This window comes from Toxorhynchites rutilus, chromosome 1 (assembly GCF_029784135.1).
Source record: "Toxorhynchites rutilus septentrionalis strain SRP chromosome 1, ASM2978413v1, whole genome shotgun sequence".
Taxonomy (NCBI): Eukaryota; Metazoa; Arthropoda; class Insecta; order Diptera; family Culicidae; genus Toxorhynchites; species Toxorhynchites rutilus.
The window spans coordinates 189,184,879-189,205,589 of NC_073744.1; the positions used below are offsets into that span (position 1 = coordinate 189,184,879).

General features: G+C 43.0%; 1 protein-coding gene across 1 annotated transcript; it reads left to right on the plus strand.

Annotated features, from left to right (window-relative positions):
* Nucleotides 1-19,285: 19,285 nt before the first annotated feature.
* Nucleotides 19,286-20,314, plus strand: LOC129761652 (uncharacterized). The gene has a single exon (XM_055759384.1). The coding sequence runs from the start codon at nt 19,286-19,288 to the stop codon at nt 20,312-20,314; it is 1,029 nt and encodes a 342-aa protein (XP_055615359.1).
* Nucleotides 20,315-20,711: the final 397 nt, after the last annotated feature.

The window sequence follows — 20,711 nt, forward strand, 5'->3', positions numbered from 1 at the left end:
CTTCCGCTCTACGTTCAGGGAACCCAGGATACGATACACCGTACTGACAGGTACATTTTCTTCCTTAAAATGTGCCACCGAGACCTTTTTTTCTTGCTGGAAATGCGTTTCGTAGAACCATACAATGCGTTCGCGGAGCACGTGCTGTTTCGACGCCATCTTTGCTTTGACTAAATTCAAACTAGCAAAACCAAAGACGCCTACTGTTTCTAGGGAGCCCAAAGAGCAATTTTCTTGGAGAAAGAAAATTTTACGCTCTTTATTTGAGTTACTGAAAGGTATTGAAAAAATTCTCATTTTTTATTTAACACCCGTTAGCAAAACCGACACGATAAAGACGTGAACGAGCCCGAATTGATTGAACTTTGGGGATAATAGAGTAAAACCTTCTTCCGGAATAACCATTAATTGATTCTGCCAACTGATTAAAGCCTATTATCGATAAATGGAGAATAATTCATATTACGTATCGACTCGTTGCGACGGGGAAGAAAGCGATTGGTTAGTGCACTCGGAAAAACATACCCATTTCAATCGTCAAATTGTTTAATATTTTTACTATATATTCTGTTCGTGTTTCAAGCAAAAAATGGCTGGATAAAATTCTTGTCTAATGGTATTTAACACAACATATGTCGCAATAACGATTTCGGGTAATATACGTTTGAAATCTCTTAATGAATCGTTACATTTTTCGTAGAGTGAAACCCCTATATAGAAATCAAAGACATAGTCCTATCCCGAAACATGTTTGCAATGGGCCGTAGTTGCTGGAACCCACGATGTGGGCTGACTATACCGGGGGTATAGCTTGATTATTTTGTGAGATAGAACGCTATCGAATAAGAACTTATTTCACACTGATGGAAACAAAAAAAAAAGGATTACAATCACAAAAACAGACGTGTGGCTTGTGACATCATGTTTCTCTCATATTTCTTTTTTCTTATTTCCTTTGGACGATGGATAGCTGCGTATTAAAAATGTTATTACAATTATTCAATCGTTTATATTTAAAAATATATAGTTTTCTTTATTGCGATAGATGCGTAGAAATATTTCCAATCATTTGATGCAAACGTCTTTGCAAACTATCAGGAAACGGTCGAGTTATAAGCGTTCGGAATCTTTCATTATTTCCTACAGGTTCAGTGTTTAGAATTTCATTTCACTTCCATATAATCCTGTTAGACGTAGTCCTACGTCGAAAATCAAATCGCGGATAAAAACGCACAAATGATCTCACAAAAACTCACAAACGAAGATTCGCGTCAAGTTTGAACACTTTTCCCGAAATTGAATCACAACAACTTGCTTGATTGAATTTGTCCGATTTGTATTTTCATGAAAAAAAAATCGAGGGGTTGTATCCGAGACACGACCGCCTATGACGTAGGACTACGCAATGTTTTTTTTTGAAAATTGTTGGTTTATCATTTCGGATAAAATTTGCTAATATGTCGAAAGTAAATAACACTTTATTAAAAGTTCCAGGGACCCTGAAAAAGGTTTGCTTACTTCGCAAATATTCTTTTTTCCATCTTCGTTGTTTCTATTCTTCTTCTTCTTCTTTTCCTTTATTTACGGAGAATTTAAATCCAACGATTCATTCGTCTCCGACTGTTTCTATTCTAGCGGCTTCATAAGTTGCTCGTTATTGACAGCTCTGTTTGGGAAAACACACAAATGGACAGAATAAATGTATGTGGCATTGGGAATGCTTCCAGTTTTCATCAATTTAAACCATATATAGACTATGGGATTGTAATGTATAGCATATCAAACAAGTCTTAGAAAATTTCCGCAGCAAAAATAGTTATTAACATTAACTTTATTTCATAAAAACGTGACCTGTTTTCTGATTTGGCACCCTTAATGTAAGACGTAGTCCTACGTCAAAAAATTGTAGGGGGTTGTATCTAGGACACGACCGCATATTTTCGACGTAGAACTACGTAATTATATTATGCAATCCACTTTTTTACCACTTCGAATATTATTTTAGAATGCATCGACATTGTCGGAATAGATTATGTTGATGAACGTCCATTTACGTTTGATATGATGCCTAGGACTACCAAAATATACGAACGGAAGAATTGTCAAATGATCATTGTATTTTACATTTCCCTCTGAAATTATTGCACATCTCTTGTTTACGTAGTTCTCGAACCGCGAAAGTTCATTCATCTCTAGTATATGAAATGACGATTTTCCCAGGCTACTCAGTTTAAAGGTACGTTTTAGGGAAACATATTCCGGTTTGCACAACGACAAGCGAGTACAAAAGTATTCAACACCAAAAAATACCCCCGACTTGCATGTGTATTTGCAAAGCGGATTCCCACAGGTACATCGATTTTGAAGTCTGTGGTGGGGAAACCGTAAATCGGGCCTATCAAAACTTGGCAGTTAGGGCGTTTGGTAACGCTTGACATTTTGCAGTTATTCCATTGCACAATGATCCAGGAGATGCATTTAAGTGGAAATTAGCATTTAGATCTCCACAGTTATTCTCTAGACAAAAACTGTCTTAGACAAAGTTGTTAATCATGATAGAGCGCTCGTTTTTATGTTGTCAAAATAGGGTGACCAAAATTCTCGATGAAATAAAAAATATAACTTTGTTATCATTATAGATAGAGGTAAACATAGTTCGACAATGTTGTAGCTACAATTATTTGAGACTTCTTTGTAGAACAAAGTTTTTCTCTATCTTATGAAATAACCGATATAGCGCCTTTTTTCGCTACGTTAGATACGTTAGGATCAACATTAAAAAAAAAAACTCTTTTTTGCTCTATCTTTTATGCTTCAAATTTTACATGCAAACTGTCCTCGAAAGACTTTTAGAGCTTACTAATACAAATATTTATCGATGCAGAACTTGTCAATATCTCAACTTTAGTGAAAGTTATTGATATTTCTTCCCAAAAAAAACATGCTCTTTTCATTTGTTTGTCATTCTTCCTGGGGCAAATGTAAACAACGTTTATTAGCGGCATTTGAAAGAACAGAGTTCACTCTACATGATGTGTGATTTTCATAACTATGTTATTTTTTGTGTTTGAGTAAATTAAAATTTAAATCATGAATTTTTGGGTAAAAAACCATCAATAACTTTGAGTAGGATTAAGATATAGACAAGTTCTGCATCGCAAAATGTAGGTATCGATAAACTCTAAAAGTCGTACGAAGTCGAATTTTGATGTAGAATTTGAAATATTAGGCTGTCAAAAAAGTCCTGCGGTATTTTTTTTGAATTTTCATTTGTTCATAAAATTAGTTACAATCATTTGTTTTAAGTCAAATATATATCATTCAGCTCGCGCAGTCCGAAGACATCGGTCGCAAATTTGTTCGCGTCTATCATATAGTGGAGATTATACCGTTATCAGTGGCTGGTGAAGTTATTTCGCCCTAACGGGGTTCTCTTTATTGCGCGAGTGAGAAGAGCAGCAATCACAACCAGCGTGAGGAAGAAGTCCTCCACGGCGGACGCGGTGCGTGTGCCGTATCATCGCTGTGTGTGCTTTATCATCGTCATCGATTCCATCATCGTGTGGTGGTGCGATTTACCGTTGCAGCTGTACCGAGCGATTGCCACGCGGTTCGATTGGGACACCGTTTCATTTCATTCGCATTGGTGTGCGATTTAGGTATAATATATATATTAGGTTTAGGAAGATAGAAGAATTCAAAATTATATTATTTCATATCTGCCGTAATGGCAGAAGGTCAAGTTGAAATGGAGATTGAAACTACTGTTTCCTCCTCACTAGCTACAACGGGGGCTGGGAAGTCGCTCAAACGCGTTCCCCCTCAGAAGATGTCTCTTCAGAGAAAGAGTTAATTAACCTCAACAAGCCCCCCCCCAAGAAAATTGGCAAACTTTTCCTCTTCGCCCCCTCCATCTCCCGCTTCCGTTCAACTCCCGAACTTGCCTTCCAGTCCTACTGATCCCGCACGCGCTCAACAATCGACCTCGTCCTCCCGCTCAGTTGTTTCCTCTCCTCGTGTCAAGGTCTATCCAGACGATGCACCTGGAGCTGGTCCATGGGTTGTTTTTTTCCGGCCCAAACCTAAAGGAAAATCTATTAATGTCATTCAGGTTTCGAAAGATCTGGCAAGATTTTATTCCTCCGTGGTCGAAATCTCTAAGGTTAGGTCGAACAAACTGCGTGTTGTCGTGAGTGATCGGAAACACGCAAATGCAATTGTGATCGACGAGAGGTTCACCCTAGAGTATCGTGTCTACGTGCCCTCCCATGACGTAGAAATCTCGGGGGTGGTAACTGAAACGGGTCTGACGTGCCAATTGATAAAAGAAGGAGCTGGTAAATTCAAAAGATTCTTTTGGTGGAAATTTTGGACAGTCGCCAACTAGGTAAAGTATCCCAAGAAGAGGGAAAAACGAAATTCACGCCGTCAGACTCGTTTCGAGTAACTTTTGCTGGTTCGGCCCTCCCTGACTACGTCATGGTGGACAAATTGAGACTGCCTGTGCGACTCTTCGTGCCAAAGCCCATGACCTGCAACAAATGCAAGCCAGTTGGTCACACTTCAGAATATTGTGCCAACAAGGAGCGCTGTGCAACTTGCGGAGAGCAACATGTGGGGGAATCCTGCAGTGCGACTGAGCATAAGTGTCCATATTGCGGTGGATCTCCACACGTGCTCTCAGCTTGTGAAACTTACAAGAGTCGCTGGGAGAAACAGAAGCGCTCTTTGAAGGAACGCTCAAAACGCACTTTTGCGGATATTTTAAAGGGCGCTTCTCCACTTGCCCAACAACAATCAATCAACACTCAAAATGTCTTCGCCACGTTGCCCGTTGACGAAATGGAAGCGGACACAGCTAACGGGGGCACACCGTTCATTTTCCAAGGGAATCCCCGGCGCAAAAATGTGACCACTCCCAAAGTTCAAGGACAAGCCCCACCGGTTATACCCCCTGTTAGCATATCTAAAAAATCGAGTGCAGCGGACAAGCAAAATCAGGTTCCTCCTGGTTTCCGTGGGAATAATTCACCTTCGAATGGCCCAGCACTCGAGGGGACATCAAAAACCCCAACTGTCCCTGTTATTCCGTCCAGTTCAACTTCCCAATCGGGATTTATAAAGTTGTCTGACCTTTTGGACCAAATCTTCAAGTGTTTTAATGTTTCCGACTCCATCAGAACCCTTGTCATCTCAATGCTTCCAGTATTAAAGACAATTTTGCAACAATTGATGCAAACATGGCCCCTCCTTGCAATGATTATCTCTCTTGATGTCTAATTCAAATAGAGAGGTCGGAGATATCACTGTTTTACAGTGGAATTGTCGTAGTCTTATCCCTAAATTGGATACATTCAAATTTTTAATTCATAACTACAATTGTGATGTTTTTGCTCTGTCCGAAACTTGGCTTTCTTCGCGAGATGATATCTCTTTCCACGATTTTAATATTATACGCTTGGACCGTGATGATAGATACGGAGGGGTGCTTTTGGGGATCAATAAGTGCCACTCATTTTTTAGAATTGACCTTCCACCTATTTGAGGGATCGAAGCTGTTGCTTATCATGCAAACATCAAAGGCAAAGACCTCTGTATTGTCAGCTTGTATTGGCCTCCGAGAGCTGCGGTTAGCCGCAAACAACTTGATGACATGTGCTCACTCCTTCCTGAGCCACGATTGATATTGGGAGACTTCAACTCTCACGGAACTGCCTGGGGGGAACAGTACGACGACAATCGTTCATCGTTGATATATGACCTTTGTAACAGCTTCAATATGACCGTTTTGAACACTGGGGAAACAACACGTGTGCCTAAACCTCCTGCTAACCCAAGTGCTCTTGACCTCTCGCTTTGCTCGAATTCACTATCGTTAGATTGCAAGTGGAATGTAATCCAGGACCCCAACGGTAGTGATCACTTGCCAATCAAAATTTCCATCACCATTGGGTCGAATTCTTCTGAATCTATAAACATGGCATACGACCTCACAAGACACATTGACTGGAAACAATATTCGGACGCGATTGCTCTAGCCATCAATTCCAGAGATGGTTTGCCTCCATTGGAGGAGTATAACTTCATTTCTCGTTTGATCTATGACAGCGCGGTTCGCGCTCAAACGAAACCCATCCCAGGCTCCACTATTCGTCGAAGGCCTCCCAATCCATGGTGGGATAGCCAATGTTCCAAGCTTTATCAGGATAAATCGAACGCATTTAAAGCTTTTCGAAAACGTGGAACCATTGAGAATTTTCAAACGTATTTGGACCTTGAAAATCAATTTAAAAACTTGATCAAAGGGAAAAAGCGTGCTTATTGGCGAACTTTCGTGGGAGGTTTATCACGAGAAACGTCAATGAAAAAATTATGGAAAGTGGCTCGAAACATGAGAAATCGCTCTTCATCGAATGAAAGCGAAGAATATTCACATCGATGGATTTTTAAATTTGCACGGAAAGTTTGTCCCGATTCCGTTCCTGTGCAAAAAATTGTTCGAGATATACCACAAGATAGGTGCGATCTTGATTCCGAGTTTTCGATGGTAGAATTCTCTCTTGCTCTCCTTTCTTGTAACAATTCGGCTCCAGGAACAGATAGAATTAAGTTCAACTTGCTGGAAAACCTCCCTGATGTGGCGAAACATCGCTTGTTGAATTTATTCAATCGGTTTCTGGAGCATAATGTTGTTCCAGATGATTGGAGACAAGTGCGAATTATAGCTATTCAAAAACCCGGAAAACCCGCGTCCGACTTCAATTCGTACCGCCCAATAGCAATGCTGTCTTGTATACGGAAATTGTTGGAGAAAATGATCTTGTTTCGCCTTGATCGTTGGGTTGAAACGAATGGCTTACTCTCAGATACACAATATGGGTTCCGCAGGGGCAAGGGGACGAATGATTGTCTTGCGTTGCTTTCTTCAGAAATTCAAATTGCTTACGCCGAAAAAAACAAATGGCTTCAGTATTCTTGGACATAAAGGGGGCCTTTGATTCTGTTTCAATAGAGGTTTTGTCAGACAAATTACACTCTCGGGGTCTACCGCCTCTATTGAATAATATGTTATATAACTTGCTTTGTGAGAAACATTTGAATTTTTCTCATGGAGATTCGGCAGTAAGTCGGGTCTCTTACATGGGCCTCCCTCAGGGCTCATGTTTAAGCCCCCTTTTGTACAACTTCTATGTAAGCGACATTGACAATTGCCTTACACAAAATTGCAGTTTAAGACAACTTGCAGATGATGGAGTAGTGTCTGTCGTAGGATCAAAAGAATCCGACCTGCAAGAACCCTTACAAGATACATTGAACAATTTTTCAACCTGGGCCATTGGGCTAGGGATCGAATTATCCACGGAGAAAACAGAGATGGTGGTTTTTTCTAGGAAGCATAGACCAGCAAAACCAAAGCTTCAACTTTTGGGTAAACCGATCACTCATGCTATGTCATTCAAGTATCTTGGGGTCTGGTTCGACTCCAAATGTACTTGGGGGGCCCATATTAGGTATCTGAGTAAAAAATGCCAACAAAGAATAAACTTTCTCCGTACAATTACCGGCACCTGGTGGGGAGCCCATCCAGAAGATCTTATAATGTTGTATCGAACAACTATTCTCTCAGTGATGGAGTATGGCAGTTTCTGTTTTCAATCAGCTGCCAAAACACACCTCATTAAACTCGAGCGAATTCAGTATCTTTGTCTCCGTATTGCGTTGGGATGTATGCCCTCAACGCATACCATGAGTCTCGAGGTTTTGGCAGGCCTACTCCCACTAAAAGATCGCTTCAATTTATTATCTCTTCGGTTCTTCATCCGATGTAAGGTCATGAACCCATTGGTGATCGGAAATTTTGAGCAGCTGATCGGGCTAAATTTTCATTCTGGATTCATGACTTCATATCATGAATTCATCTCCATGCAGGTTGATCCTTCTTCGTATATTCCCAACCGTGTTTGTTTTCCTGACTACATCAATTCCTCTGTACATTTTGATCTGTTCATGAAGGAGAAAATCCATGAAATTCCAGATTATCTTAGATTGGGGTTCGTTCCTACGATCTTCAATGCAAAGTATGGGCGTATCAATTGTGATAGTATGTACTTTACTGATGGGTCCTCTATGAATGAGTCCACAGGATTTGGAGTGTTCAACGAATTTTTTAGCACCTCCCACAGTCTTCAGAATCCTTGCTCAGTGTATATTGCTGAATTGGCAGCAATACATTGGGCGCTGGACAGCGTCGCCTCACGACCTGTTGAACACTATTACATTGTAACGGATAGTCTTAGCTCTGTCGAAGCTATCCGTTCAGTGAGGCCGGAAAAGCACTCGCCGTACTTCCTTGAGAGAATACGAGAAATTTTGAGTGCTTTATCCAGACGCTGTTATGTCATTACCTTTGTCTGGGTCCCTTCACATTGCTCAATTCCGGGTAATGAGAGGGCTGACTCATTGGCAAAGGTAGGTGCAATTGAAGGCGATATTTATCAGCGTCAAATCGCCTTCAATGAATTTTATTCTTTAGTCCGTAAAAATACCATCGTTAAATGGCAACGTAAGTGGAACGAAGATGAATTGGGTCGGTGGCTTCACTCGATTATCCCTAAGGTTAGCCTCAAACCATGGTTCAAAAGTCTGGACTTGAGTCGGGACTTTATTCGCACCTTCTCCCGACTCATGTCCAATCACTGTTCGTTAAACGCGCTACTCTTTTGTTTTAATCTTGCCGATGGCAATATCTGTGCTTGTGGCCAAGGTTACCACGACATCGAACACGTTGTTTGGTCGTGCGAGGTGTATCTTGTTGCCAGATCGAATTTAGAAAACTCTCTTCGGGCCAGAGGAAGACAGCCCAATGTGCCGGTGAGAGATGTGTTGGCTCGGTTAGACCTTGATTACATGTCCCAAATATATGTCTTCCTAAAAGCTATCGATCTTCGTGTGTGATTGTCCTTATATCCTTATATTTTCCTTCTCCTTTTCCTTCGCGAGAAATCAAATCCCTTCTTACTAACAATAGAATAAGGTGAAATGTAAATACATGTTAGATATAAGATAGGCTTAAGAATTGAGTATGATGAATGTGAGTGCGAATGTGAGTGTGAACATTGTCAACATATCCTTATATCCCTTCCTTTTCCTGAAAAAAATGTCACCCTTCTAAACTCGAGCAAACCGCGAGTAATCGGTTCTCTACTTCATTAACACTAGAATTAATGAAAAATGATTATATATACTTGTAACAATACAGATAGGAGTTTGGCTCTTTTAAACTTATGTAACTGAGCCTGTAAAAATAAACGATTTAATATAAAACAAATAAGTCAAATATGTGCCGTTTTGTTCGATGACTTGTTCCCAACGAGATGCCAACTTCATAATACCCCTGTTATAGAAGCTCGCTTTCTTATTGGCAAAAAACTCGGATAGCCAATTTTCACAGGCCTCTTTTGTGGCTAACTTCTGACTACCTAGCTCGTTCGCCATGGACAAAAACAGGTGGTAGTCACTTGGTGCAAGGTCCGGACTATACGGCGGATGCAAAAGAACCTCCCATCCGAGCTCCCGGAGCTTCTGGTGCGTCACCAAAGAAGTGTGTGGCCTGGCTTTGTCCTGATGGAAGACAATGCGGCCTCTGTTTATCAAAGATGGCCTCTTCTTCATGAGTGCTACCTTCAAGCGGTCCAGTTGTTGGCAGTACAGGTCCGAATTGAGCGTTTGGCCATAGGGAAGCAGCTCATAATAGATTATTCCTTGACAATCCCACCAAACACACAGCAGAACCTTCCTGGCCATTAATGAGGGCTTGGCCACCGTCTGAGCCGCTTCAGCGGGCTTCGACCACGACCGTTTGCGCTTCACGTTGTCGTAAGTGACCCACTTTTCATCGCCAGTCACCATTCGCTTCAGAAACGGGTCGATTTTGTTGCGATTCAGCAGCGATTCACATGCGTCGATACGGTCAAAGATGTTTTTTTGCGTCAACGTGTGTGGCACCCATACATCGAGCTTCTTTGTGAATCCAAGCTTCTTCAAATGGTTAATAACGGTTTGATGACTTATCCCCAGCTCTTGGCCGATGCTACGGCTGCTACTATGCCGGTCTTTCTCGGCTAATTCAGCGATTTTGTCGCAATTTTCGACGGCAGGCCTTCCGGAGCGTGGCGCATCTTCGACGACCTCTACACCAGAACAAAAACGTTGAAACCATTGTTGTGCGGTGGAAATGGAAACTGTATCGGGTCCATAAACTGCACAAATTTTTTTTGGCAGCTTGAGATGCATTTTTGCCTTTGTCATAGTAGTACTGTAAAATATGTCGGATTTTCTCTTTATTTTGCTCCATATTTGCGACACTATAACTCACGAACGACTTAACCAAACAAAACACTGTCAAAGACTATATTATAGCGCGCAAAAATACCTTTCCAACAAGCTATAGTATGACTCGATACAATGAAGACAACTAGAACTACGCGCTTACAACGACACCTCGCGGAAATACCGCAGGACTTTTTTGACAGCCTAATATATAAGTTAAAGCAGAAAAAACACGTTTTTTCATGGTCATTAGGATGCGTTCTAGGATTTTTCTAAAAGCGTTAAATCGATTATTTTAAAAGATAGAAAAAAGCTTTGTTCTACAAAGTTCTTTAAAATAACTGAGGCTACAACATTGTTGAACTATGTTTATCTCTATCTATAAAGATAAGAAAGTTAGATTTTATATTTCATCGAGAATTTTGTTCATCCTATTTTTGACAACATAAAAGCGAGCGCTCTATCATGAGTAACAACTTTGTCTAAGACAGTTTTTGTCTAGAGAATAACTGTCAAACTCTAAATGCTAATTTCAATTTAAATACATCTCCTGGGCAATTGTGTATTGTTCATCTCATGAAAAATAACATTTTCTTAATTGTGATAGACGCGTAGAAATATTTTCTATAAAATAATCCGAACATCTTTCCGATCTGTTAAGAAATGTTCGAGTTATAAGCATTCGAAATACGGGTAGGGTTAGCACACAAATCGGCATGAACATATTATATGGACACGTTCATAATATACGAAGCGTAGAGGTTTATCGCTCTCTCCCAGTGTTTGTGCGTCCAGTAACAAAATAGAACAAAAAGAGAAAGCAATATAAAAAGGGGTTCAATCCCTTCTTCCCTTCACTTTCCATCATGCATTGGATGTGATAGTAATAGTGTTTGTGAGAGAAGAGCAAAGCACACGTAAATAGATCAATTCACTTATCAGTCTGTGATGCGCTTCACTGACACGAGTCTTAGAATACATTTGAAAAAAAATAACAATTCAATACTAAAGTAAAATGTATGAACGATATGTTCCGATGAACAATTGCAAATATAAATATATATAGAAGGTGCTTTTGCATATGAAGTAAAATTCTGATTATACGCGAGTGTAACATGAGCAAATTTATAACACATGCGAATTGGGGCTCTTTTGGTATTAACAAATTCTTCTGCATAGTAACTCGATGTTGATAACTCCTTAATATTTTCCTTCGTTGATCGTATTGTTTTCACATATTCACGTTGGAAAGCCTTAACCCTTCTCTTCATTGGCCGAGGCATTTTGATTGAATGTAATACTTTTCCGTTTACTGTTTTTAAAAGCATAGGCAGCCGTGGCAGTGTTCCGAGCTCTGCAATACAATTGTCTTACCCAATGTTAAAGTTGCTAAAACTTACATTATAGACCCATTAAACATAAAAATAATAATTGTATTGATATCAACAAAATTTTATTCTATTGATTTTAATGACATGAAACGCTATGACTCAGGAATAACTTTATATTGAGTGGTTTTTATAGCTGTTTCGATTGTGTTGTCTGGCATAAGTATCGAAAAAATAAGGATGCTTTCACCAATACAAACAAAACCATTGCCGAAGATTGAAAAACGAAAATTTAACTTTCAGAGCACTTGCCCGAGTTTTCCGACGTTTTTCACTATACAGTGCGACAGCAGATGAAGATTTAACATCTTGTGAGTAAACGATTAGAATTTGGTTGATATTACTTGATGGGAAGTGTGCGAAAACGATCATTTTCTTCACACTGTTTCGCAAAATTTTTGATTTTCTGGCGAGGGGTGAGGGAGGGAGATGAAATAAATGAGCGCCATTGTGGCAGCCATTTGTGGCTAGCTTCCACCTTCACCTTAAACCACTCAAAATGCTTAATATCGAAGCCGCAAAAATGACATCTACGCGCGGAATCATGTTCGATTTTCGGTTTTTGTTTCTCTTTTCCACTTTTGATCAGTATTCATTGTCATATGATGGTCTAAATATTATAGAATAGCATGTAGAGAGCTATCCCATCAACAGAAATTTGAAATTCATAATGCAACTATACAAATCAACCACCTGTCCATCGTATCCCCACTGTCCGTCTTACCCGCGGCTCCCCTACAGAGTAAATAGGAGAAAAAGAAGGGAGAGGAAAACAGAATTGAAAGAAACATTAATCGTAGGGATTACATTAGTATTGCGAAGATTTCTGCAAAACGATATTTCAGTGAACTACAGCTCTGATCAACTGAAAAGATAAAAGTCGATTAACAAGGATGTTTCTATGTTCGACCCGAACAACTCTTGAGAGGAAATGTTGTGGAATTCTGTGAAATCTCGAGCAACTGGCAATCGAAAGAACTCTATAGTAACAATCTAAGCCGCCGATATAACTAGCAGCCCAGCACGTGTGAAACTGTGGGCCTGATTCTCGAATACACTTCACGGTGGAAACGAAATAAACGGAACGCCATTGAACTACGTTTTATGAGTTAGTGAAGTGTCGAAGATAATGATGAGTTTTCAGGCAGAATGAGCACTTTTCAAATGAAATATCATTAATGAAAATTAACTTCTTCGTATCAAATGGTATTCAATGTGAGTGGAAAACTTGGTTTTCTTCATGTGGTATCATAATCTCATATAAAAATTTCATCTGAAGATGATTTGATATTATAATGATAAGTTTAGTGGGAAACTAATCTCGTATCCAGATGTCGACACCGTGCCGTTGTCGTCGCGAATACGTTTCATTCCGATTCCACCGTGAAGTGTGTTCGTAGTGTATTCGAGAATCAGGCCCTGTATCTTATAAATCGCATATTTCAACACACGATGGCGGAATACAACCCTGGGAAACCATTGTAGTTCTATTTTCTTGTTGGCATGAAGGAATAAGTAATAGAATTAAGGAAACAACATGTTGATATATGCTAGTTGAAATATAGTTAGGATTTTGGCTTCATTAAATTTATGTAACTGAGCCTGTAAAAATAATCGGATTAATAAAAAAAATAAAAGGAATAAGTTAATATCTGTTAATATTCAACCCGCTGTCTCGGGTTCTCAAATGGGGATCAACACTAGGGTAGGAGCCTGCCCGTTGGTCTCAAATGTTCCTATCTCACGCCTCCACGAAGATCATATGACGACATTTTTAGATCGGGCGTGAACTGGAAACACACACCTGGTCTTGGCTCCGAGAACGGGTGTCGAAAGTGGCTAAGTGAGGGGGTGCGAGCGAGTCAGAGCGCTATATCTCTCCCGGGGAAGGCCTCCCGGGTCATGGAGGCCTTGCCAACCCGCTGTCTCCCGGGCAAAGGAGATACACCCAGAAAATGGAGCTACGTTCACGAAGAATACTTAGAATGCGATCGCCCGAGGAGGGTCCCCGAACTGGAGCTGGTCCTGGAACGGGAGTAAGAGCGAGCGGCCAGCGGCTGGAGGGCGATGTGCAAGAGCGGGCCACCAGCCGGGTTCAACCCGAAGAGCTACCGCCACACGGAAACAGCAGCCATCGACATCACCAACGAAACGCTGCGCCTACGAGGCGTGTTGCGACTGTCAGACGACAGTCGTCCACACTTGTGGGTACCACTAGGCGCCGGATCATGTGGACACACGAAATGAATGAATTCGTGATCCGCGCCTATTACATCTGTACTGCTTGGGAGACGGACATGAGCGGTCGCCCTCGAATACTAACAATGTTCGAGGAAGCGTATCCAGAGTTCGTCGGGAGGCTTGACCAAAACGCGATGAACGCGAGGCGTAGAGCGATTGTACGCAACAATATGCTCTCCCAAACGCAAGTCGACGAGATCAAGCAGCAGGTGCAGAGAGAAATAAGCTCCAAGTATCTGTTAATATCCAACCCGCTGTCTCCCGGGCAAAGGAGATACACCCAGACAATGGAGCTAAGGTCAAGACGAATACTACGAATGCGATCACCCGAGGAGGGTCCCCGAACTGGAGCTGGTCCTGGAACGGGCGTAAGAGCGAGCGGCCAGCGGCTGGAGGGCGATGTGCAAGAGCGGGCCACCAGCCGGGTTCAACCCGAAGAGCTACCGCCACACGGAAACAGCAGCCATCGACATCACCAACGAAACGCTGCGCCTACGAGGCGTGTTGCGACTGTCAGACGACAGTCGTCCACACTTGTGGGTACTACTAGGCGACGGATCATGTGGACACACGAAATGAACGAATTCGTGATCCGCGCCTATTACATCTGCACTGCTTTGGAGACGGACATGAGCGGTCGCCCTCGAATACTCGCAATGTTCGAGGAAGCGTATCCAGAGTTCGTCGGGAGGCTTGACCAAAACGCGATGAACGCGAGGCGTAGAGCGATTGTACGCAACAATATGCTCTCCCAAACGCAAGTCGACGAGATCAAGCAGCAGGTGCAGAGAGAACTAAGCTCCAGAACAAGCAGAGCAAGCGATGTGTCGAGACGAAGTTCAGTACGGCTGAGCAATTCATTCGCGAGTGGGGCACGCGAATCAGCACCAGTGGAGGCTACAGTACAACAACCCCCTGAGCCGGAAGATCCACAGCCAGATCAACAACTACTACGCGATCTGGTCTTCCATTACGACGAGGCGATCTCACAGTTCCGCGACACGGACCCTTTGTCGCGCCCCAGGATCCCGAAGTTGCAGCATTCCCGCAGGCTGACAAGTGCAGTAAAGCTCATGAATGAGCACGTTCTCCCGCTGCACTTGGTTGATGCTGAGAACATGGAGGAGCTGCAACTGAAAGTTTACTGTGCTGCTGTGGCGACCGCCAAAAGTTTAGGATACCGTATTAGGCCAAGAGGCGGACTGCTCCAACATCTCCGTGAAAGGCGTGAGCCTCCATGGCGAAGGAGATTGGAGCAACGGATCCTAAACAAGCGCGCCGCAATTGGAAGACTGATGGCGTACAAAAGAGGCAGCAGATCGGCGAAATTATGTCGCCAAGTTGCTGTGATCGTGCGGCCTACTGAACTTCGCCAGCTGGGAGCTCACCAGCTGACGGAAAAACTCGACACACTGGTACAGCAATTGAGCGTCCTAACTAAACGGCTGAAACGTTACTCTGACTCTGCAAAGCGCCAGGAACAAAATCGGATGTTCAGAGATAACGAAAAAGCGTTCTACGACCACATTAGCGACGAGAAGCCCGACTACCGCGAAGGTTTGCCAGATATTAGCGATGTGACGAACTTCTGGGCTGGTATTTGGGAGACCCCAGTAGAACATCGCGACGGGCAAATGTGGTTAAGACGGGAGGAGGAGAGTTGTGGTGAAATTGGAGAGATGCCAGCTATCATTGTCGGAGAGAACGATGTCCGCGAAGCCTCGCGGTACCTGAGGAACTGGGCAGCACCGGGCCCCGATGGTGTCCAGAACTTTTGGCACAAGAAGCTGACCGTCGCACATCCAAAGATAGCTGAGTGCTTCAACAAGGTGCTACGTGACCCACACAACCTTCCTGAATTCGCCACCCGTGGCGTCACCTTCCTCCTCCCGAAAGACAGCAACACATTGAACCCATCAAAGTACAGACCGATAACGTGCCCATCGAGTCTGTACAAAATACTGAGCAGCATAATTACCGCCAAAGTTTCTGCTCACTGCGAACAGCATCACATCATCGCAGAAGAGCAGTGGAAGTACACGAAATCAGATTGGGTGACGACCCTATGAAAAAATTGACAATGCAAATTTCCGCTGATAATAGCGAGACCCGAAATTCCAAACGAAGTGGTTTCACACGCTCGAGTGCTTGGGTCAGCGATTAAGACCCTCCTCGATGCAATAAAATGCGCCACAATGTAGGGAACATTACGAGTTCCAAGAAAACGCGACAATTAAAAACAAGTATAATGTTCGGCAGCGATAAGATCGAGAATACCATATCGATGCACGACGTCGCATCATATTCCATAGACGGGGCATTCATCGTGGCGATGGTGATCGCCATCATTTACTACCATTGGAGGAGAAACACGAAACGACTGCGCGAACTGGAAGGGGCGCAGCGGAGGATCCGACTCGATAGTGTGAATGCTGTATAATCAAAATAATGCGAACGCTGTATAATCAAACGCACATTTTGTGCTGACATGGAGAAACAAGAAACACCCAAGTGACCTAAGCAATGTAAAATTTAAGGAAATACAGTTCAGTCTAAAACCGACCGTGAAGGAGTTAGTACTTAGTCCGAAAGCCGTGTTGGGCCACTATGGCCCAATACTAACATCTTAATTTTAACGAACAACATTTGGTGACCCCGACGTGATCGCACTTCGAGCGATCACGGACTCGCGAAAGTAATCGATTCTGATAAGTGAAGTGACATTCTCTCCGCGCGCGAAAAAGTGATGCCATTGCATGGCTGTATAATCGGAAAGTGAAGTGACATTGTCTCAGCGCACGGAAGATGTTGCGCCATTAAGTGGCTGAAACCAAGAAAATGAATCTCCCATTCGCGGGAAGTATGGTGTGCCACTGCGTGGCTAAAAATTAACAAAGTGAACTTCCTACTCGCGGGAAGTATGCTGCGCCACTGCATAGTTATTACAATGCGCCACTGTGTGGCTGAAAATTGACAACGTGAATTTCCCATTCGCGGGAATCATAACATGACACTGCGTGACTGTGTGATCAATAAGTAAACTTCGCCCGTGAGCGAAGCACGGTGTGCAACTGCGTGGAAGATGTGTGATAAACACGAATTATTGTGACTGATGTGAAAAATTTGTAAAGATGAATTCTCGACATTCCAACGACCTACTGTATTCCATGTGCTACATGTATATGAGGGATACGGAGGAGAATTTGAAACAGGACCCGCGTCGTACGCGGGAAGAAGCTGCAGCGATAAAACTGATAATATCGCACATGTTCAACTTGGCGGCAGGAGCCGCGGTTATAAACAGATACGAAAGCAGATTTACCACTGAACTAAATAGATCGGCCGAAGCCATAGCCGACTATTTAGACTGGAGCATAATCAATGACCCAGCTAAGTATTTGAGTCAATCAAACAAGTAAAGCGGTTAGTAATTATCAAATCAAATAAACATGACGACAAACGAGGACGATGCCGTTGAAAGCTGGAAAAAGCAGCTAACGGCACTGGAGCAAAGCATTGCTCCGATTATCAAAGACGCATGCAAATTAGCAGAAGACGACGACGAAGTCGAAACATTACTAGTGCAACAAGAAGTACTAACAAGCTTGTACGATCAAGCTTGTGCAGTGATACTGAAAATTGAGGGCCAAACGGGGCCCTCCAAGAGACGGGATGCTCTCCTCCCCGCATATATCAAGTCCAGAGCCAGTTTGGCAAAGAGAATACGGCATGCGCAATCACAGACGAATGAACCGAGTCAGGATGAAGGTTCAAGGCAAGTACTGGATCAAACAATGATCACCGGCAATAGCAAGGCCGATTATTTACCCCGATTGGAGCTCCCGAAGTTCCGTGGGTCAGCCACCGAGTGGCTATCGTTTAAAGCCCGCTTTGAGAAGCGGATTGCGACCCTAAACGAGGATGCAAGCAAATACGCTTTCCTGGCGAAATGTTTAGAATACGAGCCCGCTCGTAACTCCTGCGAAGCACTCGAGAATTCAGGAGTGCCTTTCACTGAAGCCTGGGCCAAACTGGAAGCAAGATTCTACAAGAAACGAATCGCATATGAAGGTTACTTTTACACTCTGCTGAAAATTAAAAGGATACATAAGGCATCGCAAAGAGCGATACTAGGACTGATCGACGCTGTCGATACACTATTGTCCGCCACTCGACAAATAGCAAATGAACAACCTGGCGAACCAGATTGCATCGCCAATGGGTTACTAATATGCTTAGTGAAAGAACGATTGGATGAATCAACACTTTCTAAGATTGAAGAAAAGTTGGACCTCCAGCGCATTTATGTTTGGAGCGAATTCAAAATAGAATTAGAGCGGCTGGCTAACCAGATGACTTGCAAAGTGGCTGCCGAAACGGCACACTCTAGTCATCGACCCCAGCCGAAAGTCGTAGCAGCAATCGAAGGCAAAGCTGCGACCACCAAAGACAAAAGGGAAGCACAGCGGTGCTACGTTTGTCACAATGAAGGACACACAGCATTTACGTGTCCTAAATTCACGAAAATGAGCATCCCAGAACGATGGGAAACTATCAAAGCAGGGAGGCACTGCTTTAATTGCCTCATACCTGGGCACTCAACGAAGGAGTGCAAATCACAACGGAAATGCCAAATATGCAGCACGAAGCATCATACACTACTTCATCGTGGAGACTCTCCCAAGGGGGACGAGATCCAACAATTGCATCCCGAGAAGGATGTCAATCAAGCACAAGCAAGTTCAACGAAATGACTAGCTCAGGAAGAATACGTCTTTCTGGGCACAGCCATAATTCATGTTAAGGGTGAGCAGAAATGGCACCCTCTTCGATGTCTACTTGATTCAGGGAGTCAAGTAGAAACAATCACAGAAAAGGCTGCTCGAAGCCTAGGAATTCCGCAACACTCGGTAAACGTAACCATTAAAGGAGTTAGCGGACAAGCACATGTTAAAAGGGGTATCAAAACTGTGATAGCCTCTCACGCAAGCAACTACAATGAAAGTTTAGAATTGATCATAGTGCCAAAGATATTGGACGATCAACCAAGCACAGCTATTGATGAAAAGGGTATACGGATACCAGAACAATTGCACCTTGCCGATCCCCAGTTTTACAGATCGAATGAAATCGACATTCTCCTCGGAGCGAGAATATTTTTCAAAATTCTAATGCCAGGCCGGCTTAGCGTAGCCAACGGTCTTACGTATCAAGAGTCCAGCTTGGGCTGGATTGCATGTGGGACGCTACGTCACAGCAGCCCATCAACCACTGTATTGTCTGCTACAAGGTGTAGCAGAAATGAATTCGAATTCCCACAGGACGAAATGGCCAAACTCATAAAGAAGTTTTGGCGTCTTGAAGAAGCGTGCTTTCAAGACTGGGAACCAAAGCAACATGACGAATGCGAGGCGGAAAGTCACTTCCGCACAACGTTAGAGATCGCTCCCGACGGGAGATACATTACACGAATGCCCCTACGGGGGGAGCCGTCATCGTTAGGCGACTCTTATCAACAAGCATATAGAAGATTCACATCGCTTGAGCAAAGGCTCAAGCGGAATGCAGACCTGTACAAAGAGTACAGGGCATTCATGAATGAATATGAAACACTGGGACATATGGTACCAGTCACCACAGAAGACTTTCACAAAGTAAAGTATTTCATCCCTCACTCGTGTGTGGTGAAACCAGATTCAACATCCACCAAGGTTAGGGTGGTGTTCGACGCAAGTGCAAAGACGTCAACCGGAGTATCCCTGAACGATATACAAATCGTGGGACCAACCATTCAAAAGGACTTATTTGATCTGCTAATTGATTTCAAGACGCACAACGACGTGCTAGTAGCAGATATTGCAAAGATGTACAGACAAATTCACATCGCATACACAGACACTTGGTTACAATGTATTTTGTGGCGCGACAGCCCCAATGATCAATTGAAAGCGTATAGACTGACGACTGTCACATATGGTGAAGCGTCTTCATCATTCTTGGCCTGTAGGGCACTACACGAAGCAGCTGAAGATTATCGGTCGGTAAATCCGAGAATTGCCGACACCATTCAACGATCGTTCTATGTTGACAATCTAATGATTGGAGCGTCCAACGCAGATGAACTGACGGAGACGAAACGAGAGATAGAGCATGCATTGTCACTTCATGGATTTCCACTTCGAAAGTGGGCATCAAACAACGCAAGCGTACTGGAAGGAATTCCAGAGAAAGACTTGGAACCATTGATCCAAGTTGGTGACCAAGAGGTCATAAAGACATTGGGGATAGCCTGGAACCCCAAAACAGACGTGTTCCAGTTCATCAGTACGAAAAACATAGGTTCGAAGCTTCATTAGTGGAGCTCAGCAAGATAGAAATACCTCGGATGTCGACTCCGAGTCATACGATCGCACTAGATTTACACGGATTCAGTGACGCCTCCGAAAAGGCTTATGGATGCGTCATTTACTTACATGCAATCAACTTAAAAGGAGAAGAGAGTACGAATCTCTTATGTTCGAAATCGAGAGTGGCGCCTTTGAAGGAGGTCACTCTGCCCCGTCTGGAACTCTTGGCGGCGGCACTTCTAGCAGAACTAACTGCTAAAATAAAGAGCATTCTGGCCGGTCGAATCTCGTCGGAATATTACTACAGTGATTCACAAGTAGCGCTAAGTTGGATCAAATCTTCAAATACACGTTGGGGAACCTTCATTAGAAATAGAGTGCAGAAGATACACTCCACCACGAATCC

Excerpts from the sequence above, each read along its gene's own strand:
- LOC129761652 (XM_055759384.1), top strand. The coding sequence starts at position 19,286 with ATGGCCAAACTCATAAAGAAGTTTTGGCGTCTTGAAGAAGCGTGCTTT.